At 48.5% G+C, this 26114-nt stretch overlaps 1 protein-coding gene and 1 non-coding gene across 2 annotated transcripts in view; both read right to left on the bottom strand.

Moving 5' to 3' along the window:
- Window positions 1-26114, bottom strand: part of ATP9B (ATPase phospholipid transporting 9B (putative)) — a 106085-nt gene that overhangs the window by 24299 nt on the left and 55672 nt on the right. The window contains exons 11-13 of the mRNA XM_049781795.1: window positions 22600-22676; window positions 6493-6653; window positions 4338-4480 (exon numbers count right to left, since the gene is read on the bottom strand). Coding sequence (XP_049637752.1) covers window positions 4338-4480; window positions 6493-6653; window positions 22600-22676 — 381 coding nt within the window. The remainder of the gene's footprint in view (window positions 1-4337; window positions 4481-6492; window positions 6654-22599; window positions 22677-26114) is intronic.
- Window positions 2381-2486, bottom strand: LOC126021511 (U6 spliceosomal RNA). Its single transcript, XR_007500022.1, has one exon. It is a non-coding gene; the product is annotated as a U6 spliceosomal RNA (small nuclear RNA).

Here is a 26114-nt window from a genome sequence, read left to right on the forward strand (position 1 = left end):
TACCTGCAATCAGCTGTTTTTTTAATTATCAAATATAAACTCTTAAGTCTTAGTGTTGGGGTAAGGCCTTTCTCAGCAAGGCGCCTTTAGCTCCTACTGTTGGCTGGTCTGGAGAAGGGTAGTAGCAGCGAAGTAATTTCACAGGCAGTCAGTTAAAGTTTCATTGGAGTTAGCCAGCTTTATTTCATGACCCCAACTGCCATGTGCATTTCCTCACACAGCTTCTATGCTAAGCTTATTCCAAGCAGCTTCTTCTCTCTGCTCTCAATGATTCCTTGCTTCTTTTCACCTCCCATCCCCCTAGACAACACCTTATATTCTTTATTCCAAACGGAAGATCCCACCCAGGTGTGGGTGGGTCTGACCATGTAGATGAGATTAACATAGGGCATTGGGGGAGGGGTACCTCACAATCAGCAATAGTCTTACTTCTTACTTCCCAGACTGGATTTCTTCCTCTCATAGTGTTGAGGAAACCACATGGCCACATGTACCATACATGTACCATAAAGTGGTACCATACCACTTTAGCACTGCTTTAGGGTCATTTACCAATGCAGAGTGGGGATGTACTGTATTAAAGACCAGGATGAAAGAACTCAAACTATCCAGTATGTGGGAGTAAGAGATGCTCAGTCACGGTCAGACATGCTTGGACATGCCCTGCACTGGCCATGCCCACAGAAGATGGTGGGACCACAGCAGAGTAGAAGCTTTGTTGAGGGACACCACAAAACAGGACCAACTACTGTGTACTCCCTTCTCTAGAAACTACCAGCTGAGAGGCAGCAAAATGCCCTGGAATTATCTTACATCGCCTTATAATTCCTTTGCCTACTTGGTTTGGGGAGGAAGGTCACACTGATGCAATAGAACACAGGTAAAACTAGTATCACGACTGAGGGGAGGGTGGCAGTTAGTGCTTCAGTTTTGGGTGCTACACCCGGTGGTGCATGGGGCTCACTCCTGTAGGGGCTTAGGTGATGGTTCAGGGGATTGAACTAGAGTTGGCTGTATGCAGGCAAGTGCCTTACCCACTGTGTTCTCTCTTTGGGGGAAACTCACTGGGACTAACTCTTGGCCTAGTAGAGGAACAGTCCCTGAAAGTCTGGCAGACACAACTGAGGAAGACATGCTTTCTGGTAGTTAGAAGAGAACATTACACATGCAGATTATTTTATGTATATATAATATTTTCCATGAAGTGGTTACTGTCCAGTGATGTGTCTCTCTTGGAGATAGATCCCCAAAAGGGGGTCTGTCGCTTTAAGAGCAGGAGTCCTCTCAATTAGACTCCAGCATCAAATTGAGAAGCAACTGCCCTTGGGGCATAAGAACCTCAGCTGGAGGATTGCTGGGGGTTGGCTGGTCCTGTGACTTTGGTGTGGTTGACTTTGGCAGATGTGTTGATGGTGATTGCTGGATTTTCTGAGACCAGCTTTGATCTAAGACCTTGACCATCTTCCTACCTGTTTTGTCCTATTAAATATTTTCACAAAAAAAACCCCCATCTGTCCAGAGTTGTTCCTGCACCATGATAGGAGAAAGGCATTTTCGTTATTCTCAGTGGCTGGGCACAATGTAGCATGAATGTCAGGTCTTGCACTCAATCCCTGTTACTGCACCCTGATCCTCCAAATTAAAACAAAAATATGATAATGGTGCTAATCAAAATTCTATGGTTGACAGCTGCCCTTGGATTTACAGGCCAGATTATGTGTCAGCTGGGAAGGAGCGACCAGGTATTAATGAACTCCCATGTCTGTCCCATGTGAGTCTGACTGCTTTGACTTCTCACTGACTGAAAGGCTTTTTCATTCATACTTTTGTTTTGTTGCTCCTCCATGATGTCTTACCCAGAACTCCCACCCCACATGCCCATAAACAATTCCTCTCCTCTGACTGGTCTGTTGTTCCCATTTTCCGAATTGCAACTGTCCAGTTCTTCTTCATAAATGTGTTTGGGTGGGACATTAGCCAGCAGTGTTTGACTTAAAGTTGACAAAATCATCTCTGATCCTTTAATAGCATGTTAGCTTGTGCTAGCATTGAAGCCTTCTTTAAATTACTTTACCATTAGCTCAATGGGATTTGGAGGGTAATTGAAGGTCTTCTCTCAGACTGCCTTAGTCCCAAGCCACTTGGAGTTATTTCTGAGTTACTATGACTTGTGGACTTGACTTCGTTTGCCTGTTTCTACACCATCCACAAGGAGAAACCCAGCAAAAGCCAACAGAAAACAACAAATGCTTTTACTGTGGCTATGAACTGACAGATGCACACAGAAGCTGACATGCAGCAAACATGGAACTTTCACCAGCAAGGCCTCTGTCTCCCAGTGTCTGTCTGCAGTTTCTCAGTAATGTCTGCTCATTTTTTTTAAAATATGGAACGCTTCACAAATGTGTGTGTCATCTTGCGCAGGGGCCATGCTAATCTTCTCTGTATCGTTCCAATTTTAGTATATGTGCTGCCGAAGCAAGCACTACTCGTTTTTTCAATCTGTCCTTTCTAGTCCTTACTCGGTGCCTCCTTATCCAGATATATTTAAACAGAGATGATGGGCAGCTTTCTGAGGAAAGAGATATATTCTGTCATTTATGCCTGTAAATCCGACACTTTACTAACTTCTGACTTTTGTAGCTTATTTCCTAGGTTGACCGTTTTTGTTTCTTTAGTTTCCAAAATTTTGTTTTTGGTTTTTTGGGGGCCACACCCAACAGTGCTCAGGGATCATTCCTGGCAGGGCTTTGGGGAACCATATCTGGTGCCAGAAATCAAATCCAGGTCAGCGGTGACCAAGAAAAGAGCCCTACCTGTTTTATTGCTCTGACCCCTCCAAAATATTTTATTAGAAACTATGTAAAATGTTAAGACATTTTTTATAGGGGAGGTATGTTTGTATAATACCCATCTGTCTGTGTTCAGGGCTTAATCTTGGGTTGGAGCTCAGAGATCACTGCTGAGAGTGCTGAGGGACCATCTGTAGTATCAGGATTTAAAGGAATTCGGCCATGTGCAAGACAAGTAATGTCTGTACTGTCATCTCTCCAGCCATGAGACCTATTTTTTGTGATATTAGGAATCCTTTTATAGTTCACTAGAATGACTTACAACTCAATAAACTGAATGAATAAGCTCAGAGGACATATAAACAGAAATTATATAATCATCACAAATTATTATGTTAATTAGTTATCAACCAATAGTTATTAGTTATAATACATTAATTACATAATAATTATTATAAACATATACTATTGTCTTATATATTATAATATACTGTATTATTTATAATCAGAATAGATTTCATTTTTCTTTACGTTGTGGGTTGACAAAAATTACTTGATTAAGGAAAAAAGAAATCTGAACATTGAAGCTGAGACTGAGGACAATAGGGTGGGAGAGTTTGCAGTAAAGTGCTGCAGGAGGGGCCAGAGAGTGCACAGTGATAGGGCGTTTGCCTTGCACGCAGCCAACCCAGGACGGACCTGGATTGACTTTCCAAGCGCAAAGCCAGGAGTAACCCCTGAGCACCATTGGGTGTGGCCCAAAAACCAAAATAAATAAATAAGATTAATAATAAAGTGCTACAGGAGACTGTCAGGGTGAACCAGATTCACATTCTTGTTCTTCCTAATAGCCCAGAAGTGTCATTCTTTAATAAACAGCTTTTCCTCTTAGTAAGCTGCTAGAGACTTACAATCAGGGCAGCTAAACAAACAAAAGACACTTATAATGGGATGACTTACTAACATTACGCTGATTCTGGCAATACCAATCACAATTCTTGAGAACTGAATGAGGAAACTAAATACAAATTCTACCTTCTCTCTCTCTCTCTCTCTCTCTCTCTCTCTCTCTCTCACACACACACACACACACACACACACATACACACACACACACAAGCATGTGGATAGACACTAGAGATGCTATTTAGTTTCTCACACTCGTACATGGCTGTTTACTCATACATGTAAACAAACATGGTTACACATGTCACTTGTTTAGTTACACAAAAACATGTATGAACACATGAATGCTATGTAGCCTGTCAATACATGTGGAAACACAGAGGTGTTAGTCTGACACTTATAAACATATACATATATGCCAGTTGGTATATGTCTCACAAGTGCCACATATATACCGATCTCACATGCACACAAACACTGATGGGGGCACATAACCAGATGTCACATTGTTATATACCCTCTCACGTGCATGGACACCCCCCCAGGGTTAAGTGCACGAACATACACGCAGATATGACCTCACGCCACACCCCAGTATGAATGTGCCAGCTGCCCACTTCGCCCGACGTGCCCCAGCACCTGTCTTGTCGGTCAGTAGGTAGACCAAGCGGCCCAGCTCTTCAGGGATGGTGCTGGTGCGCACGACTGTTCCGGGGATGTTCTCGTCTCTCATGATCATCCAGCCGTAGACAGCTTTGCCCATGTCCAAGTTCACACGCAAGCTGCAGAGAAGCCCATCCAGGCAGTGAGTGTGTGTGTGACCACATGCCTGCCAGCTGAACAGGCTGATACCTAGCACTGCACAAAGCCATTACAGGCCTCAGAGTCAGTCAGAAATCAGTGACCCAAGGTGGTCTCCATCTTAGGCCTGCACAGCCCTTATACCCTCAGACCCTCAACAGTCCCCACCTCAGACCCTAGCAGCCACCACCTCAGACCCTCTTAGTCCTCACCCTCAGAACTTTGGGTACATTCTGGGGCCTAGCAGGAGGCACCTGTACCCCAGTTCCAGCAAATGGGGCTGCTGGATGCAGGTCCCCAGCTGGCCTGGCCACAGCCTAGCAGCCAGAATGACTCAGAGCAGCACCATGGGGAGCTGTGGGAGACAACACTGGGCAGTGACGAGATGACCCCAGTTTTCTTGCCTTGAGAACTAACTGGGCATTAGCACTGATGCAGGGCTCTCTGCACAGGAAACAGCTAGCCTAGCCCAAGTGCATGGGAAGGGGCATGGGGTGGCGATTAACTGGGGAGTGGGGGCCACAGCAAATAGAGTTGGGCCTGGAAGTGGCAGTGAGCCCGAGCTGTGTGCTTGAGCTATGCCCATGAGCTGCTCAGACCAGCAGAAGATGTGGGGTGCAGGAGGCCTACATGGACATTCTAGCTCATTATCCAGGACTTGGTTTTCGGGCTTCCGGGGGATGCTCAGGATTTACTCCCTTACACGAAAGCCTCCATCTGGTAAGGATCCTCTTCATAAACACCCAAAGTGATGGAGCTGGGGTGATAGTATAGTGGGAGGGCATTTACTTTGAACGCAGACAACCCAGGTTCGATTCCCTGCACCACACTGAGTCCCCCAAGGCTGCCAAGAGTTATTCCAAGAGTGCAGAGCCAGGAATAACCCTGAGCATCTATGGGTGTGGCCCCCAAACAAACAAAAACAGCCATTGTGAAAATACTGAAAAATAGACTCATGGCTATTATAAAATAACAGTCCTTCCTTAAAAAAAATCAGCTAAAATTGGGGGCCAGAGCAATAGCACAATGGGTGGGCGTTTGCTTTACATGTGACCACCCTAGGTTCAATCCCTGGTCTCCTGTATGTTTCCCTGAGCCCACCAAGAGTGATTCTTAAGTGCAGAGCCAAGACTAATCCAGAGGGGCTGGAGAGATACGAGGTAGGGATGATGAGGTAGGAGAGACGAAGGTAGGGCATTTGCCTTGCATGCAGGACAGTGGTTCGAATCCCAGCATTCCATATGGTCCCCCGAGCCTGCCAGGAGAGATTTCTGAGCCTAGAGCCAGGAAAAACCCCTGAGTGCTGCCGAATGTGACCCCAAAACAAAATGAAACAAAAAAAAAAAAGGCTAATCCTGAGCACAACCAGGTGTGGCCCCAAAACAAACAAAAATATCAGCTAGGGCCCAGAGAGATAGCCTTGCAAGCAGCCGATCCAGGACCAAAGGTGGTTGGTTCGAATCCTGGTGTCCCATATGGTCCCCCTTTCCTGCCAGGAGCTATTTCTGAGCAGACAGCCAGGAGTAACCCCTGAGCACTGCCGGGTGTGGCCCAAAAACCAAAAAAAAAAAAAAAAACACAAAAAAATCAGCTAAAGTTAACTCCGTCTAGATGGATGGATCATTATTTTGAAAAAAAAATTTTTTTTTCTTACTGAAAGACTGTCTTACTCGATATCATGACTGGATTGATAAGCATGTAATATGCAATTTTAAATCAGAAGACTTAGATGTCAATGATTACACAGAATTGCAAAGTATTAGAAATGAAAGCCAGTAATGAATGGAAACTTACATTCATGATTTATCAAGAAAAATGTCCCAATTGTTTCAGCTGCATTAGCAGCACCTTTGTGTGAGGAAACGTTGGGTCCTTGAGTGACTCAAACAAAACTCGTCCCTACCAATGCGACTCTCTGGAGGTGCCCTGAACCCTACCAGCTCCTGGCTACCCCGGCTGAGGCAGGTCCACCCTATCAGCCCCATCCACCTACCTAATGGGGATTATGTAGGAGAAGAGCAGGAGGAAGCGGAACAGATTGCGGTACCAGGGTCCCACGAAGCCTTGCAGGGCCACCATGACGAATGACAGGGCCACGAGAGCCAGGAAGAGTGCTTTGGTCAGCTGGTTGAGCTCAAGGTCCAGCAAGCCCACCTGAGGGAAGAGCACAGAGTCCAGGGGCTGCAGAGACAGCAACAGGGCCACTCCTTCTGTCCCTACTCACGTATCCCAGGAAATGCCTGCACCTGCTCACTGTACATTTCTCCTCTCTGTGTCTGAGGCCTCAGCCCTGAAACACTTGGCTGGGAAGTCTGGCCTCTGCAGAGGCTTCTGTTCAGGGTGGGAGGATACCCTCGTCACCTGCAGAGCTCTGAGGGGCCCATGGGCACAGGGGACTTGCTTGGTCCCTCAAAGTGCCTTGGGCACAGGAGTGAGCAAGCAAGCAAGCCCATGTCCTGGCAGTGCCCACCCAGCACTTTGGCTCTGTCCCAGGCCCCATGCCCGAGTCAGGCTGAGCACAATGTTCTCTGGGCGGAGAAGCCCGTGGGCATGTGCCTAACTTCACACTCAGCAGCTTCCTTGGGGTACAGCTTTAGATGAGACCCTTGCTCTGTGCCTGGTCCACTGCTCACCTACGTGTCTAGGCAAATCCTCCAGAACTGGGGGAGTCTGAAGGGTGTGCACACACAGGAAACGATACTTGAAGTGCATTTACTGGGACACCACAGCCCCCGATCCCTGAGAGTCCCGAGTTCACCTGGCTCTGGCCTTTCCCCATCTCATGTCCAGTCTGTGCCTGGTTTTGATTAATATTTGACTAATTTGACTGTCTGATTAATATGCGACTCCAGACAAAAGAACTGCAGTGTGGGGAGGAAAACATGCACCTTTCCCAGAGATCCATTTGTGAAGTTACACAAACTCATGAGTCAATAAGACCTGAAAGTCTGTCCCATTTATCCTGAACACTAAAGGTCTCAGAAGAAAGAACCTGGGAAAGGTACTCTCTGATCTAGTCTGTCCACTAGCCCCGGCCCCACCATTACTGCTCGTTGGTGCCCAGCATGGCTTGCAGTAGTGCCAACAATGCTCCATGTACAAGCAATTCTGGTCCCGCACAGCTCCAATCAGAGTGCTCGCATCTCTCCCCAGTGCCCAAGGGTCCCTGCCCCTCCCCAACATGCTCAGTTATGTGGACTGACTCTCTGTTCTGCTGCCACTGGCCATCTGTTGTCACCTGCTGTGCTCCTTCCGATCTTACACACAAGACTGGTGTCAGTGCGATGGCCTTACTTTCTCCTGGGCAATGGCCACTGCTGAAGCCATCTTTTCCTATAGCAGCGCAGTGTTCCATTGCTCATACACACTCCACAGTTCCTTTATCCCCTCATCTGTCAGACACTGGGGGTGTCTGCATTCTTGACTGCTGTGTATAGTGCAGTCTGCAATCAACACAGGGCAGGAATGTCTTTCTTAAAGAATGTTTCTGGGGCTGGAGTGATATCATGGCAGTAGGGCATTTGCCTTGCACACGACCAACCCAGGACAGATAGTGGTTCGGATCCCGGCATCCCATATGGTCCCCTGAGCCTGCCAGGAACAGTTTCTGAGAGCGGAGCCAGGAGTAAACCCTGAGTGTTGCCAGGTGTGACCCCCAAATAAAAAACAAACAAAAAAACCTAAAAAAGTGCTTTTGGATCTCTGGACAGGCGCCAAGAAGTGGGCCTACTGGGTTGTATGGAAGCTCAGTTCTTAGATTCCTTAGAAGATTCTGTTTCCAAAGGGCTGAACCCGTAGACATTCCCAGCAGCAGTGAGCATCTGCGACAGCACAAAGAGAAGCCGAGAAAACAAACTACAGCCCATTAGGAAGCTTCTGCAGTACAAAAGAAAAGTGGAACCAGAATACAGGCAGGACACACATGGAGTGGGAGTCTCGGCCACCACCCATCTGATACGGGGTTGACATTCACAGCAGAACAGCAAGGCAAAAATGCAACCCTTGAAGATGGGCAGAGTTGGGCCGAGATGCATAGGAGAGACCCTACATCACTGATAACCAGGAAAATGCAAGTCAAAAAACAACCACCAAAGACATATTGCCTCACACCAGTCAGATTGGCACATCACAGGGAGCACAGGACGACGAGAGCCACTTTTGGTCCTGATCACACTGAGGTGCGCCCACACTGCAAATGGACAGCTCAGCATCCTGTAGACTGCTTGGAGGGAGGAGGAGGGAAAGGACCAGAAAGGGCACCACCCAGAACCCGGCTCCTCCTCAGGACACGCTCACACGCCACACCCCACCCTATTCCAGACTCTTTCCCTCCCAGACACGCCCACTCAATGTCCTGCCCTACTCAAGAAACGCCCCTTCCAGGACATGGCCCACCAGGCCCCACCCTACTCCAGACTCTGCTCTTCTCAGCCCAGCTTACAGGCCCCGCCCCTTTCTGGCCTCTGGTCACAAGGGGAGCCTGATACCAACAGGTGCCCTGAAGCGTGGGGGCAGCCCCAGAGTTGGGCAAAGAGGCCAGGAAGTTCTGGAAGCTTCCAACAGAGCTGCAGGTTGGCCTTCTTCCCCTGAGAACCAGGCAGCTGAGGGCCCCGCCTGATTTATCAACCCCATTTAAAAAGCCTACAACGAGGACAAATATCTTGCAATTTCCGCTACTTCAACTTCTCCATAGTTTATGCTTGAATTATTGAGAAAAATAGGTTTCTGGTTTAAAATGAAGAAAAATTAAGGCCGGGAAGCAGAGCATGTTTCAAAGCCCAGCTCCCTGGCTGCGACAAAGGCACTCTAAGTTTCAGGCCTCACTGAGGTCAGATGAAGCCATTATTCATTCAGTCAGGGAAAAAAGACTCAATTACCTCAACCTAAAGATGCTATCAATGAATGCAAAGTGCATATTTCACTCTATTCATCCAAATCCCATTAAAAAGTGAAAGGAATGATTTAATCTGGCCTTCCAGAGTTGGTCTTTTTTTTGTAATAAAATAAAGAATCACTGTCTTACAAAATGCATAACCACTACCTCAGACTTTTCCTGAAGCACAGATAGAGAATATAAAGACTGGGGCAAAAACAGGCATAAGTGAGTACAAAGTTGCCTTTGAAAAATGGCACATACAGGTTGAAGGCGTGAAAGCAGCCAGCATGACCCAAAATGTGGACAATACTAAGCTGGAATGTCCTTGGTGATGCACGCCAGTGTGGTTGGCACTGGCGGTGGAGACACAGCCTGGCCTCCAGACCCAGCTGGGGAATGGCCTTGGCTACTACTGAGGGCACCAGACACCTCTGCATCCCTCCTGGAAGCATGTTTCCTCTGGGAAATGCTGCAACCAAGAAAGTTTATAGGGGATTTGAACTTTTTATGCCTATTTCAACAAAACACAACGAAACAAAAATAATTCAGTGCTTGAATTATAGAAAAATGAGTTTTGTTGTGATTATTCTTTTTGTTTGTTTTGGGGCCATATCCACCGGTGTGTGAGGACCATGTGAAGTGTTGGGGATCAAACCCAGGCAGGCCTTGTGCAAGGCAAGCCTTCCTTCCTATCCGCTGTCTTACTGCTCCAGTCCCATAGTTTAAGGTTTTTTTTGGGGGGAGGGGCCACACCTGATGACACTCAAGGGTTACTCCTGGCTACGTGCTCAGAAATCGCCCCTGGCTAGGGGGACCATCTGGGATGCAGGGGATCGAACCATGGTCCATCCTAGGCTAGCACATGCAAGGCAGATGCCTTATGCCATGCGCCACCACTCTGGCCCCCCATAGTTTTTTTTTTTTTTTCCGTGGTTTTTGGGTCACACCCAGCAGTGCTCAGGGGTTATTCCTGGCTCCAGGCTCAGAAATTGCTCCTGGCAGGCACAGGGGACCATATGGGACACCGGGATTCGAACCGATGACCTCCTGCATGAAAGGCAAACGCCTTACCTCCATGCTATCTCTCCGGCCCCCCATAGTTTTGTTTTGATGTGAATCTCTCCTTTCAGAAAATTCTCGAATCACCTGGACAGACCAGACACTATGATTGCAAGACCTTTCACTCATAAAGTATATTATTAATCACTTGAAATAATTATAGCTGTATAGGAAGAAGTCAATTAAATAGACTTGGAAGCAATTTTAAACATTTATGTAATTTCCTATATTAGTAAAGAAAATTTTCTTCTACTTGTCATAATATTTGTTTTATTTGAAACAACTGTGATAGCAAAATTAAATACGCTACTGGAAATTTTAATCTCTGAGGGAAAATTTGTGCATAATGCCTAAGACGCCAGGACGATTGTGCAAAGGGGCTGTTCTAGGATAATGAACACAATAATTGCCTGTATAATCTAAAACGCTACTAATGGCAACGATCACAAATCCATTTAGCGCCTCTTTAATTTATGTACCAAGTTTTAAATAGCTAATGGTTCTCAGTAAAATAATGGTTTATACCAACAATAATCGGTAAATACGGTCCCATCCTGCTTCATGAGGACAGCCAACTTAGCACACGTGTGGACAGAGGAACCCACCTCATCTCTAGGCCAGACACTGCCCTGCTACCACCTGGGCAAGGCCAGGAGTGGAGTCCACTGGTAGGAAATCAGGTCATGTCAATGGTCAGGTGAAAGGAATTGGGCCTGGACAAGATTCTGCAGGACTAGTGTCACCATGCTTGAAAACTCACTGCAAATGATGTCTTGCAAGAAATGCTGGGCTTGAGCCCGGAGAGATAGCACAGCGGCGTTTGCCTTGCAAGCAGCTGATCCAGGACCAAAGGTGATTGGTTCAAATCCCGGTGTCCCATATGGTCCCCCGTACCTGCCAGGAGCTATTTCTGAGCAGACAGCCAGGAGTAACCCCTGAGCAATTCTGGGTGTGGGCCCCCCCCTCAAAAAAAAAAAGAAATGCTGGGCTTTCAAAGGAGGAAAATGTCAGAAAGTGACTCAAACTCACACAGAACTCAAGTGTCTCCTCCCTTGATGTCTACCAGTCGACCCCTAACTGAAGAGTAGGTAACTAGGACAGACGGCCACAAGAGGGAGCTGTCCACCCACCACTACAAGGAGCCCCAGGACCTCAACAGAGATGCTGTCTGTCCCTTCAGAGCCCTCAAGACGCAGGCATGAATGATCACTTTCCAACAGAGAGGAACTGCCAGCCTCATCTCTACTCCTGATTCAGACCACACAGGCCCATCTCTACTCCTGCAATCAGCCTGATCTCTTAGCTACCCCTATTCCTCTAGTGAGTGAACGTCCAGGGTTGTGATGGCCAGGATTCCCGGCAGCCCATTGCTCTTTCTCACTTCTCCCAATAGTCAGCGTAGCTGTAGCAACAAGCATTACATGGGACTTGGTGGCCACACTACCACCTGCATCTTATCTGGTTATTCAATGATGTTCACTGACCCTTCAGGGCCTCTGGAACAATCATATTTGCAGTAAAAGTTCTTCAAGAATGGAGGGTGGCTGGGGCTGGAGCGGTGGCACAAGCGGTAAGGCCTTGTGCACACAGCCTAGGATGGACCATGGTTTGTTCCCCTGGCGTCCCATAGCGTCCCTCAAGCCAGGAGTGATTTCTGAGCGCATAGCCAGTAGTAACCCCTGAGTGTCACTGGGTGTGGCCAAAAACCAAAAAAAACGAAAAGGAGGACGGTGACAGACCTAAGGCCCTACTGTCACTTCACCTCAGACACCAAATTTTCGGTCTACAAATGGTGATAGCCCTGATACGCATTTTCACCTCACCTCAGACACCAAACTTAGAACACAGTAGGTCTACAGTGACAGATGCCCACTGTCATCTCACCTCTGAAACCAAATTCTCACAGATATAGTACATAATCTAAAGTCCTTTCTGAAAGGACACATGATTTTCTGCACCTTTAGCTAATAGATGTGGCCTATTCTGCAGCCCATATTTAAATCTATTTTCCTTGCTCACTCTGGAAGTAGGAAATCAGATGCATTTCCTTCCCTATCTGGGACATCAAGCACAAATGGAGTGGCTATAGTTTACATAAATACAGAACTGTGAGTGCAAGGACAGCTACCTAACAAGGAAGCAGCACTATGTCCAGAGCCAGGGGTGGGGGGTGGGGAAGGCGTCTCTCAAAGAGACACCAGCAGCCAAGCCATGGTCCTGCCTTGAGAAACACTGGCTGGAGGAGTGCGCTCCTTCACACAGCATGCAAACCTGACTGGCTCCGACTGCTGTGGGAGGGGGGGTCAGCCTGCCTGTGCTTTAGCACGGCACTAGTGCACGCTGGAGGCAAAGCAACTTAGCCAAGATTTTCACAGGTGGAGGGCTGAGGGCAGAGCCTTGTGTCCATTCACGGAGTAATGTCGATCAGGAACAATTTCAAATACCCTCAACTCAAGCCACCCTGGGTCTCCCAGCCAACACAACTGACCAAGAGCTGGTCTGAAACTCCAATGGGCTGGCCCAGGAGAGAGACTGGGGAGTCCACGTCGTAACATGGTTCAGGTTTAAATAAGGAGGGGGAGGGGAGAAGTGAGGGGAGGGAGATTCGAGGAGAGTCCAAAAGTCCAGGAACTAGTGGGAAATTTATTTCTACTTGGTATGCAAATAATGTCGGAAAACTCCAACACCCACAAAGCTGGGCAGCTGCTGATGCTGCCTTCACGTGTCCACATGCCCGTAGAGCTGGTGTGGGAGTGGGAGCTGGAGGGAAGAAAAGCTGCAGCTCTTGGCCACCAACCCAGGCAACCCGGCTCCAACTCCAGGTGACGCCAGAGCCAGTCAAGGTAGGACATTTGGCTATGAAGCCAGCAGAGGGCGCCCAAGCTCGATGCTTATTTTTGTAGAATTGTGTCAGCAGAACTCCCATCTCAAATCCAGCAATTTTGTGCACTTCATGTTTTTTTTTTAAAGATTCTGAATAAGTATTCCTTTTTTTTTTTAAATTTATAATTCAAGTCAAAATATATAGTCCTTAAGGTTTAAATCAGATTATCTACAAAAGGAACCAAAACTGGAGTCTGAGCCTCCTACTTGCAGCTGTGTTCTGGAGACGCCCACACTGGCTCTGGCCATAGAATTGAGTATGGCCACACCCCACATTCAAAGGGGTTTCAGTGAGACATCCCTCAGCATCATCCGAATGGCAGGACCCGAGTTGGGCCTGGCTCAGGGTGTTGTTGTTGGTCTCATAGCCATGGTACAGGGCACTGCCTGCTTCCATTTGCATGGAGCCTCCCTCCTAGGAGCCTATTCCAACCCTCTCCCCAACACAATGAAGAAATTTCACTATGTGGCACTAGTACCCACAGAGCTGTGAGAGGCTTTTGTTTGGGATTCAGATTCCCGGAGCCAAGTTCCTCCTACGGGACTGCCCGGCCAGAACCCAGAGCCAGGAGTGGCCTTGCGGGTGGTGATGCACCTGGGGACATCACCCTCCACCCCTGCATCACTGACAACACCCATGGGGCGTGAGCGCATCGGTGTTTACACATGCACCAGGAAGAGGAGGGTCTCTAGCAGTGCTGGCAGTGAGGCATAAGGGCATATGGCCCGAACTCAGCTCAGAGGCCAGAGGACGCCAGTTTCTGAACTCACAGGGTGAAGGAAGCGGTTACTGAACACACAGGGTGAAGAAAGAGGGCAAACAGAGACCTCTCCAGGCTGAGCAAGCATATGGCCTTGGGTTTGGTCAAGTTTCCATGAAAGGCCTGCGTGAACCGGGTGTAGGGTCAGCTCTTGCCTGTGTTGTCAAGGAACGGCTGCATCTTTATCCACCAAAATGCTTCCAGCACACCCCAATTCCACCTTGTCTCCCCCAAGAGGTCCCCAGCCCTGACCCTGCCCAGAGCTGGTCTGTGCTCTCACAGAGTACTGGCCACTGCTTCAGCAAGGGAACAGGGCAGTAAAAGGAGAGGCTGCCACAGCCACTATGTGGAGTGAGTGGCAGTGCGAGCCCACTGGCATGATGGATGGTGCTGGTAGGCCCACGGCCTGCAGAATGTGCTGAGGGGGACCTCCACTACACTAAAGTGGGTAGGTCTGAGCACCGCAGAACACCAGCCTGGGCTCTAAAGCCTCTGCATGAGGCTCTCCCTCCGCAACGGGCAGCAGAGCGCCTATGGGCAGCGTGGACCAAGTCAGAGAGGACTCCAAGCCCACGGTGTTTATGATGCCTAGAATTCAGGGCAAAGACATGGTGGGGCCAGCAGATCCACTGCAAAAGTGAAATGATTAAGCCAAATATGGTTAAATAAACTTTCCATCATCTTGCTTAATTACCCCCTTTATTATTAAAACTGTGTATTTAAGAGATTTATTATGGGTATCTTGGCAAAATGTAACTGTTTTTTAAACCATCTGAAATTTTTCCTGTGACTTTGTATCTTCACAGACATTTTATGAACCATTTCATACTTAATGGCTTGTAAGCAATCCCAAGAGTTGGGAATTGTGTGAAAAGTTGCCCAGATTGACAGATAAAGTGAAAAGGTCTGTATTAATTTCCAAATAAAGAAATGCATGGCGTGGTATCTCACAATGATTATACTCTAAAGTACCAATTAGAACGCATCAGAAACTAGAGCAAGTTGACACTCTACAATAAAGCAAATAATTTCCAGTTGGAGGGGCAGAAAATGTTAATATGCGATGCTCAAGACTACAAGAATCTTTGTGAGAGGAAGTGGCTAATAAGGTTTAATGGTGCATGTCAGGAAGCCAGAGTCTGTAGGGAAACACAGCTGGCTTCATTTTGTAAACTGTTTGATATACACATCTTCCCCGAGCGCCACCATCAGCTGGGCCACTGCTGCAGGGGACAGGGGAGCCACTGATCAGGTCCTCTCCTCTAAATCACAAGGAAAATACATTCCCCTAATCTGGTGCTAGGGCGGGCTAGGCCCCACTCGAGCTGATCCACTCGCACAAAAGGATTAGAGTTTTCAGCAAAATGTGGTGGAAGGATCAGGCCAGTCAAAATAAGCCACACAATGGGACTTAGTTAGACAATGACCTCTGCTGGGTGGGTGGGCGGCCCTATGAATGGAGATGAATAGGGACCGAGAAGGCTTTGGTGGCAAGACCCTCTCTCTTAGGCCCTCAGGTACCCGGAAGGGACCTGCTCCCCAGGTACCACATGGCTGACAGAGGCATCTCAGGGGAAGCGCCAGGGCCACCAGGAACTGACGTGGCAGAGGCAGGAGCGGTGATGCACCAGGGGTAGGTAGGCTTTGGGTTCAGTGCTCAATTGATGGGAAGCATGTTTTCAGTGTCAGGGTGCATGTTATTTGTGGGAAAAAAGCTTGATTTCAGGTCACTGCTGAGCCAGAGGAACTGCGTATATGTGCGGCTGGGAGTGGGGGTGGCTGAGGTGATGAACGACCTTCAGAAGTTGTCAGTAGAGCCGTAGTGGCTGGCCAAGCAAGGTAAGACCATGTGTGACACCACAACGATCACATGTGAGCCCACAGAACTGCTGAAGGCACGGTGGACCCTCTGAGTGGCCCAAGCCCAGTGGGGAAGGTGTGGGCAGGGCCATCTAGTGATGAGACCTCTGTGTGCTACTGGCTATCCATGGACTTCGAGCAAGAAAGTGCAGGAAACCCAGAAGGGTGGGCTCCTTAGGGCAGCTGACAATGCCCATACCCTTGGGTCATCTAAGTGCAAAACAAGGGGCTGGGCATGGTGCCTGTGTTCTTTGGTGCCCATGTGCCTATGGTGGCTGTGCTGGGAAAGTTTTCCTAGTCCCCTCTCCCCCACACAGTAAGGAGGATGTAGCATGTCTCCATCATAGCAGAGCCTTTTCCTCCATAAACATGCGGCCCCAGATGCTGCCTACAAAGACACACCGTTTCATGATGTGAAGGTGCATGATGGAGGGAAACAGTAACTGAGGAGCTGAGCAGAGCTCAGGAAATAAGGAAGAAAATGACCAGCAGGTACTCCCGGCCATGGGAGTGACTCGAGAACCCCAGGGCACATGGCATGGCCATACTGGCTCAAGAATGGGCTCGGCAGGCCCAACCACCTACTAAGCAGTCGCAATCCGCTGTAGGATCTGGACTATTGGGGTTAGGTTTGTGGGGGCCAGAACTGCTGGGGGCCGGGCAGTGAGTTGAGAACAAGTACTGAGCAAGAATGAAGCTAAAGCAGAAAATGCCTCCTCACACATACCTACAGAACCATCTATACTCACCAGAACCCAGAAATCATCTGTCCTTTCACAGAACAATCAGAACCATAGAATCCATCTATCCTTCCATAGAACCCAGCCTCATAATAATCAGAACTATAGAAACTATCTTCCTACAGATCAAAACTATAGAACCCATCCTCACAGAACAATCAGAACTACAGAACCCATCTTCACAGATCAGAACTCTAGAACCCATCCTCACAGAGACCAGAACCATAGAACTCATCCTTCCACAGATGAATCAGAATTCTAAAACCCATTCTCATAGAACAATTGGAACTATAGAACCCACCGCCAAAGAATAATCAGAAATACAGAACCCATCCTCACAGGACGAGACCTCTATAATCCATCCTCGTACATATCAGAACCATAAAACTCCTTCTACAGATTAGAACCAGAACCCATCCTCACACAGATTAGAACCACAGGTATCAGTATTCTCACAGAATAGTGTCCAGTCCAAGGATATATAGAGTAACCCTAGGACTATAGAGCATGTCCTCCAGAACCTGTCCCTTCTAGAACAACCACAGAACTATAGCACCCAGCACTGCTCCAGAACAATCATCGAGTTTATGGGAAGATAAGTGAAACGGATGAGCAACTCTGGAAACAAGAGGTGGTCGCCACATCTCTCTAAACAATGTACTCGGTAGGTAAGCTCATTTTTCTTCCATCTGTCTCCCAAACAAGTATGACATAATGGCAGGAAATGGCCCCATAATGACTGGAATTCAAAGGAGCCTATTATCAGCTCGGCTAATACCCGATGCCTTCCCATCTTCCTGTCACGGCCACAATAGGTGTCAGTGCTCAGCACACTGCTTGGCTGTGACAAGGGGATGCGCCAGTCACCTGTGCAGTCTGTACAGGGTCTGGGCTGGGCCACACAGGGCAGCCCCCTCTCCTGCGCCAGGCTTCTTCCTGGTGGGACAGAGCCGAGTCCAGACCCATGTCCTGCCTCTCAACAGTGCTCCCAAGCCTTCACCAGGGCCATGTCTTCTGCCCCTGCTTCTCTGCAGCAGTAAGTCCTCCTCGATCTCCTGGCAACAGAACCACAGTCCAGGACCCTCCAATGAGAGTCTCAGCCCTGCTCTTCTTGAGGGCTTGACCTTCTTCTGTATCCTGCTTGGTGCCAGTGTGCAGTGTTGGCCTGGACTGTCCCCAGCACTGAACATGTGAGTGGCCACACCACAGAATCCTGCAACAGCAAGGACTCAGATGAGCCTGCAGCCACCAGGGGCCAGTGTGGCCACCTGGAGTTGAGCAATGGAGTGGACAAGCCTGGCGGTGAGTCCTGTAGGGTGGCTTCAGGGGGAGAGAGGACCCTGACCAGAGCCACGGTCCGGCAGGTGCAGAACTGATAGAGTGGCACAGGGGAGGGAGGAGCCCTTCCAGCAGTTCTTAAGCACTACTGGGCCACATTGAGACAGTCAGTGGAACAGGAGTCGCTACTGGGCCACCTAGGTGAGACACAGGGCCAGGCTGGCCACAGCTGACATGCCCTGAGCCCAGAACACCATACTAGAACCAGCTGCTGCACAACACTGACAGTTGGGTGCGACCATGAAGATGGGCCATGGTGGAAATCCCATTGTTTCTAAATTCATTTAGAGTACCAGGGAGTTATCTCTGAAGGTCTGTGGACTCGTACCCAAAGACCCAGGCTGCCATGGCCCCTTTTAACCTGGGGTGGACTTGGGTGTCCTGTGCTGTCAAGGCTGGACTCTCCACACAGCCCCCCCACCCCACCCCCGTGCACAACAACCACATCTGCCAGCAAAAGCATCGTCTCCGACCACAATGAAAGCCCGCAAGTAGCCATTTTTCTTTATGTTGTTTGGAATTAAAAACATATTAAATTGATCCATTATGAAAATTCAGTTCTCTCGAGTGTGTGTTTCGGACCATGTCTATATCTCAAGGCTATGAAACAATTTTTGTAATGGTAATAAGAAAACAAATTATTGTCTTTAAGTTAACAAAATTGTTGCTTGAATGACTAAATGCGCGACCAAAACAAAATAAATCCTTCACTCAATTGTATCCAACACAAGATGGTTGGCACAGGAGATGCGCTTCACTCGGCAACATGCACATGTCGGCTGCTCTGCTCTGCACTCGATGGGAGCGCCATGGGGTGCTCAGACACGAGCAGGGACAGTGGAAGAACAGCGAGGGGGCAGTGGGGTAGCTGGCACTTGAGGCCTCCAGTGCGTCGCTCCAGAGTTGCTCGCCCCTTTTGCAGCACAATGACAGTGACCGTTCATGCCACACCTCAGAAAAATCACCAGCAACTGGGAGTTTACAATGTGCCACTGTGGGCAAGAGAGAAAAAAAAAAAGGAGCCAGCAGATTCCTGTTTATGAAAGCTGAGAGAGGTGGGTGGGCCCTGGGAGCTACAAACTTGGCAAGTGCCAGCGTGAGCAGAGGACAGGACTATGGCAGAGCCATCATTGGAACTGCACAGGCCCAGGGCAAAGGGGCTCGCAGAGAGCCTGGCACAGATGGCAGATGGGCATCAGGCCCCTGACTGACCTGTCCATGGGCTTAGTGAGACAAGGTGCCTTGGCTCAGTTCAGGACAAACACTGTCCCATGTGCACCTTTGGAAGACAGCCGAGGGGTTCCCTACCTTGGCCCCCTATGCTGGACTCGGCTGTTCCCCACTGAGCGTTCTTGAGTACCTGACACACCAGCCTGGGCTTTGCCGAGCTGAGAATGAAGAGAGCAGCTCACAGCTTTAAACCAGAGAAGGTAGATGAAGGACCAGGAAAAGCCGTGACCCTGACATGAGGACACGTGTCTGAGCAGGTGTAGCTGGAGAAATGAGCAGAAGTGGCGACAAGAGAGCCCATGCAGGAACGCTGTGGGCAGGCAGCTGCTTAGTGTAGCACAGGCTGGGTAGAGGAGCAGGAAGAAAGGCTGAGAACACCAAATGAGAGTCTGCACGTGTGGAGTACAGAACACCACAGAAACACGACAGATCTTTGAGCCTGCCAGGAGTGACTTCTGAGCGCAGAGCCAGAATTAACTCCTGAGCACTGCCAGGTGTAACTCTCCCCCCCCCCCCCCCCCGCAAAAAAAGAAACATGACAGGGAAAAGGGCATGTGTGCACATGTGCGCACACACTCACATACTTGTTTCTGAGCCTGTGACTACACACACACACACACACCCTGTTTCTGAGCACACACACACACACACAACCGTTTCTGAGCCTGTTTCTGAGCACGCACACACACACACACAATGTACGCACACACTCACATATTCGTTTCTGAGCCTGTGACTACACACACACACACACACACACACACACACACACACACACACACACACACACCCTGTTTCTGAGCCTGTGACTGAGAGACCCAATGTCTCAGGATGTCAGTGCCTCCTGTTCTCCGTCACAGCCCAAGCCAGACACGCAACACAAATGCTTCCCAATCATCTGATAATCGCAAATCCACAGCCTTGGGACTTGCTGCCAACTCAGATGCATGTGTTACAGTGGAACATGTCATTGTTATGGGCCCCACAAATTTCCAACCGCCTCACTGCTCAGCATGAGGAATCAAGGATTTCTGAAGGACAATCAGGAGCACTTGCTCTACAGGTCAGCCCCATCTCAGGAACATCTGAACTCGGGAGCACCTCAGTGTGGATGCTCTCTGACCAAAGGCCCTCGGCATGGATGCTAACCCCTAGTGGACACTCTGACCACAGGCCCTTGGTGTAGAGGCTCTCTGAGTCCCAGAGCTGGGTGTGGTTACTCTCTGACCACAGGCCCTAGGTGTAGATGCTCTCTGACCAGGAGTCTAAATCACTGAGTCGCTCATAACAGCTCACACAGAGAATGTGCATGTTGTTTCCTCCTGAGAACACCTGCTTTCACCCTCAGGAACATGTTGCAAGAACAAACTGGCTGCAAATCCTCCAGCTAGACGTCTGCTCTGATGGCACATCCGTCCTGATCCAGCAGCAACATGAGGCCCTTCCTAGAGTGCTGGAGTGGCAGGTGGATCTGCAGCCAAAGGGCTGCAGTCCAGCCAACCTGGGGCAGGAATGGCCAAGGCTCCACAGTGTCATGACAGCTCCTGCAGGCCTCTAACAAGGACATTCTGACTGGTAAGTATGAACAGGAGTCACCCCGCAAAGCACATGCAAGTCCTTGATGTGGTGCAGCCACGCACGCGCGTGTGTGTGCATTCTGACTGGTAAGTATGAACAGGAGCCACCCCACAAGGCACAGGCGAGTCCTTGATCTTTGCAGACCCATTGCAGGGCAGCTGGGTATGCGTGTGCATGTGTGTGCGTGCATATGTGTATATGTAGATCACTGGTTTTAAACACACATTTAAATCCAGAAATATTTCAGACCTCAAGCAGGAGATGACAGAGTGCGGTTATAAGTGACCACAAGACATGAATAGAGTTACTCTGTCCTAATATTTGAATGAGTCAACACTTTTAAAATATTAATAAAACATCCCTTTTAAGCTGAGAGAGGTCCTCTCCAAAACAGGCCTGAAATTCCAACCTGCAGTGCACCGTACCTGATCCCGTTTGTTCTTATCTGAAGAGGCTGCAGTACAAGCTGAGACGGCTCCACATAATGGCCCATCTCACCTGTCTGTCTGCCAACGAGGCCTCTGAAAGCCTTTTTATTAGAAACACATATCAATATGCCCGAGGGAGTACAGTGACTGCTTGAAGCAATTTGTATTATCATTTCATCCCTGATGTTCTGGCTCGGAGTAACTTATTACTATGAATGGCATGGAAATGGCAGCCTGTCACAATTGATTTTTCTTAACCTCCTGTAAGAAGTTTTTCCTCTTAAATGTAATCAAGATTCATCTTATTAAATATATCTAAGGCTAGGTTTTATAAAGCAGTCCATTATTCAACTTGCACTCCATATAATTTAAACTTCCACTAAATATTATTGTAAAAGTCATTGCTTAGTAATAAAAACTTTTGATTTGTCCAAACTCGAGCAGACCATGTTTCGCCAGTGTATCTATCCGGTTCTCTCAGCAGGAGGGAAACAGTCTCATTAGAGTTGCTCCTCATCTTGGAATTTACTCGACTGAACAACATTGTGGAACTGATTTTCTGGGAGGTGCAGGATGTGCGTGCATGCGTCACGTGGTGGGTTTCTGGGTCACACCCGCTGGTACTCTGGAGCTATTCTTGACTCTGTGTCCAGGTTAGTCCTGAAGTGCACAGAGTGGGACTGCTGCAGGCAGGGCAAGTGCCAGGCTTGAGCTGTCTGTTCCAAGGCTGCCATTTACTGCCCCATCTGAAAAGAACAAGCCACAGAAGTACCAATGGCTGTGCTGGGTGGGAATCTGTCTGACAGGAACATGCAGACTGGCCGTGGGCACCGGCAAACTGCAGGTGGGCACCAGTGGGGTCTAGACATGCAGCACATGCCCTCTGCACCAATCTGGGGCAAACCAGTACCTGTCCACAGCCTAACTCACTGACATGCCACTCAGCAAAGCTGCATTAGGGAGGACACAGGAAGAGTTTGCAACTGAAGCCAGCCTTCCGCCTGTCATTACTCCCAGCAGACTCGTCCCACAGCGCCACTGCCCGAGATCTAGCCTCCAATAAACAGAGGGTGCTAACTTGACAGTAAACACACCAAAGGGAAACTGAAGCACATCAGATGGAGTCTATAGCTCAGAAGGAAAATTTAAAGAAGCAAAAAGTGGATTCACTGGAAGAAAGGGCACTTTTAGAGCCTGACAGATAAGAAAAGGTCAGCCACAGATGCAACAACGGTCCCTGTCTGTAGCTTCTGGGCTCACAGAAGAGGGTTCAAAGGGTGTGTGTGGAGGAGGTGCGTGCCCCGAAGGAGGGGAAGCTCAGGGGCAGGCGCCCGTCATCTAGCCTACCTTGTTTTTGGGATTGGATGTGTTCATGACACTTCGAGTTTCTTTTCCAGTATAAATGACAACACCTATTACAGTACCTGCAAAAACACGAGAGTGGACCTTACAGAAATCCTTTCAAGGGAGAGCACAGAGATTATACTTCCTAATTAACAGTTTTGGTAGAAGGGACATTGAGTCCGGCATAAATTACCCACTTGCAGAGCTAATTTGGCTAGGTTACGAACATCTAGTCTCATCTTTCCAAAGGCATTTTCTAAGCCAGATGGTTCTTGAGCAGTACAAACCCGCCTACACAGAATATTAGCAAACATGCTGTTATTCTCGCTGCATTGAGAATGTGAAGCTGGAGCTTAGTGGAGTGAAGCTCCCTGTGTCACTGACCCGAAACTCAGCTGGCACTCACACGGGTGCTTCGAGGAGCATCTTTAGTGTCCTCCGGAATCCTCTGAAAGCCTGAGGCTAGTCAGGGCTGCAGCTAGATGATGATGATCATGGAACAAGAATGGAAAGGACAGAGCAATGCTGTCAGGGTGACTTAAGGCCTGTGATCATAGGTGCTCCCAATTCTACAGTTTATCAAATGAAAGGTAAGAGAATCAAAGGCCTCAGGGACTGGAGCTATGGTACAGCAGGAAGAGCTCTTGCCTTGCATGTGGCTGGCTCAGATTCAATCCCTGGAATTCTGTATGGTCCCGAGACCGGCCAGAAGTGATTCCTGAGCTCAGAGTTAGGAGTTAGCCCCAAGCACCACTGGGTGTGGGTTCCAAACAAACAAACAACAATAAAGTTATTTTTTTAGACTATCCACAGGATGATCCTTGGTACCAGAGCTTGGTGGAAATCATCTCCAGAAGTCTGAGACATGATTACAACACCCAGGATTCCAAGGTGAGAATATGATGGTGGAGAACATGCAGTCTAAGCTAAAGGCAACTGAGTACCTGATCATCCTCTCTGCTGTATTGTGGTGATGTGCTGCACTGAGGGCCCAAACACTGTCTGCACATAGCACTTACCCATAGAACCATCCTGAAGATGGAAGAGGCTGAGAGTGAAATGGCCAGTGATGTCTATGCAGCTCCCATGCTCTTTTTTTTCCACAGGGCTGCTTGTCCCTATTGTGTTGTGTGTCAACACAACTCTGGAGCTGGACCCTAATGTCTATAAGCAGAGAGGACCCCCTGGCACACAAACAACATTGGCTGCTTTACTGACCACCCTCCAAATAAACCCACAAACAGAAAGAAGACCTTATTCCACTGAAGGCCAGAGTCATACAAATTCCAAAGTCATACAATTCTTTTGTCAGTAAGGTGAAATGTTCACTGTGATATGATTCATTTCTTCCTGTTTTGCCAAGTATGACTCTATCAAAGTCTAAGTTGATAGTGCTAAATAAATACACAAGTAAAAGGTGGCCAATTGAAAATTGATTTTGGTCTCAGCAGAGCAGACTCATCTCTAAAAGGTATGATTCAGCCAGAAGCTGTGTCCCCCCCCCCCCCCCCCCCCCCCGCAGCCTAGGAGCGTCCGACAGAACTCAGGGCAGGTTGGCAGCACATTTCAATGCACCAAATTCAATTTCAGAACTAACAAGTCTAAAGAAATATTGTACTCTGATATACAGAGAAGAGAACAAGGAGTTGCATGTTAAATATAAAGCAAATGTACTTAATAGGACATCTGTACTGAATAGAAAATGTACTTAAGTTTTCTTTGCATACTCAGAACAAGCTGTTGAAGGTTCTCATACCTATGAACTCTTCCCAACAGGCACCATCTCATTACTATTCCAACTAGACTTAGTGGCGCACACTTCTTCTAGCTGGTCCTTGCAAAGGGCAGGCCAAGTCAACACTGAAGAGAGGATAAGATGCTCAAGGACTCAGCTGCCATACTTAAGATGCAGAAATGGCCAGATACTGCACAATACAGCTCATTAGAAAGGAGAGGCTAAAGCAAGGAAGGTGCAGAGGCAGCCCAGTGGTTACTTAGGCCTGAGGAAGTTGCAGAGAAAGCCCAGGGTTCTCAGAGGTCTGTCCCAACAACCCCTTTCCAGTGGGCTGTGGCCCTGTCTTAGGAAGCTGTTAGATTATATCTTGTTTTACCCAAAACAAGATCATCCCTGGTTTCTTTGTATCTATTTGTTTACAACTTGGTTTCACCCAAAATAAAGATTATCTTATATGTAAATCTGTGCGGGACAGGCTCTGGATAGCCTACGCTATCTGCCCTTACTCTGTCTTTACTGCCCCACCTGGGGTTGGTCCTGGTACTCAATAAAAACAATAGTTCTAGCAGGCAGCTCGCTTTCTATACAAGGTAGAAGACTGCCAGACTATACATGTTTCGCCCTCAGCCTGGTCTGATTAATTTCATGTGTGACCCTGCTTCAGACTCATTCACCTGGGCTTGGAAATACAGCACATGGGGTGATTTTACAGGAAGCAATCCAGTGTTAGGAGAGCATAGTACCCATACAGCAGAGCAATGCTGCAGCGATGAGGCAGTGTACAGCTGAGGTCAAGCCCTGGCTAGGTCTGGCCCTCCGTAGACACCCCTGGTTGAGCGTGTGCAGGTTGGGGACCCTGGGGGAAGAAAACAGGCCAGTGAAGGGCCCTATGAAATCCTGGTGCACCGCATCCCACATGTCATGAATGAGGCCCTACAATGCTAATTCCCATTTCTATGTCCTATCCATGTTCATATCCCTGGACACTGAGGTCAGGTCAGGTCCGGTACACTCCTTCTCCAGGGTGGGCTCTGCCCAGATGAAGTGTTAGGAAGGCTGGGGGGGGGGCTGAAAATTTCTAACCTGGCACAAAACAACTTTGGTAAAACACAGTAATGATTTGCCAAAGAAACAAAATTAAACAGATAAAAGGGGCAGTGACCCACCAAAACCCATCAATGATGCACCCTAGGGATGTGCTGACTACAGCCAGCCCTCCTGTTGTCACTGCTGTTAGCCTGCCTGAAGTCTCTGGAAGGTCCCTGTCCTGCTGCAGCTCTGCCAGTTCCCTAGAAGGTCTCTGTCCTGCAGTCAGTTTATCTGGCAGCCCTGCTGTGCTGTTCTGGGTCCTACTCTGGGAGCCCCATTACATACATGGGAGCGGTGGATGGAAACACCAGCATTCTTGGTGCAAGCAGGTCAGTCACTCTCTGTGACTGTGGATAAAGAAGAGCTGGGACTCTCTGGGAAGCCCGAACCCCTGCACACACACACACCCCCCCCCCCCAGACTCCCACTGACAGTGCTGATGAGGCTCTGAAGCAGGCGTGTCCTGCAGGGGTAAAACAGCACTTTCTGTACACGGCATCTACACTGTTTGAGCTTGTTAAAATGACATGCCCCGGAGGGCAGCCCAACTGTGTGTGCAACCGAGGGAGCAGAAGGCAAGGAAGATCACTGCTGTTGGTTGGGAGGGGCCCTTCTTAGCACCCTCATGGTGTCAGAGGTGCTGGTCTGACACCTCAAAGGCAGCCTCTGGTGTTTCTGTCTGGAAGTCAACAGT

Source organism: Suncus etruscus, chromosome 10 (genome assembly GCF_024139225.1).
Source record: "Suncus etruscus isolate mSunEtr1 chromosome 10, mSunEtr1.pri.cur, whole genome shotgun sequence".
Taxonomy (NCBI): Eukaryota; Metazoa; Chordata; class Mammalia; order Eulipotyphla; family Soricidae; genus Suncus; species Suncus etruscus.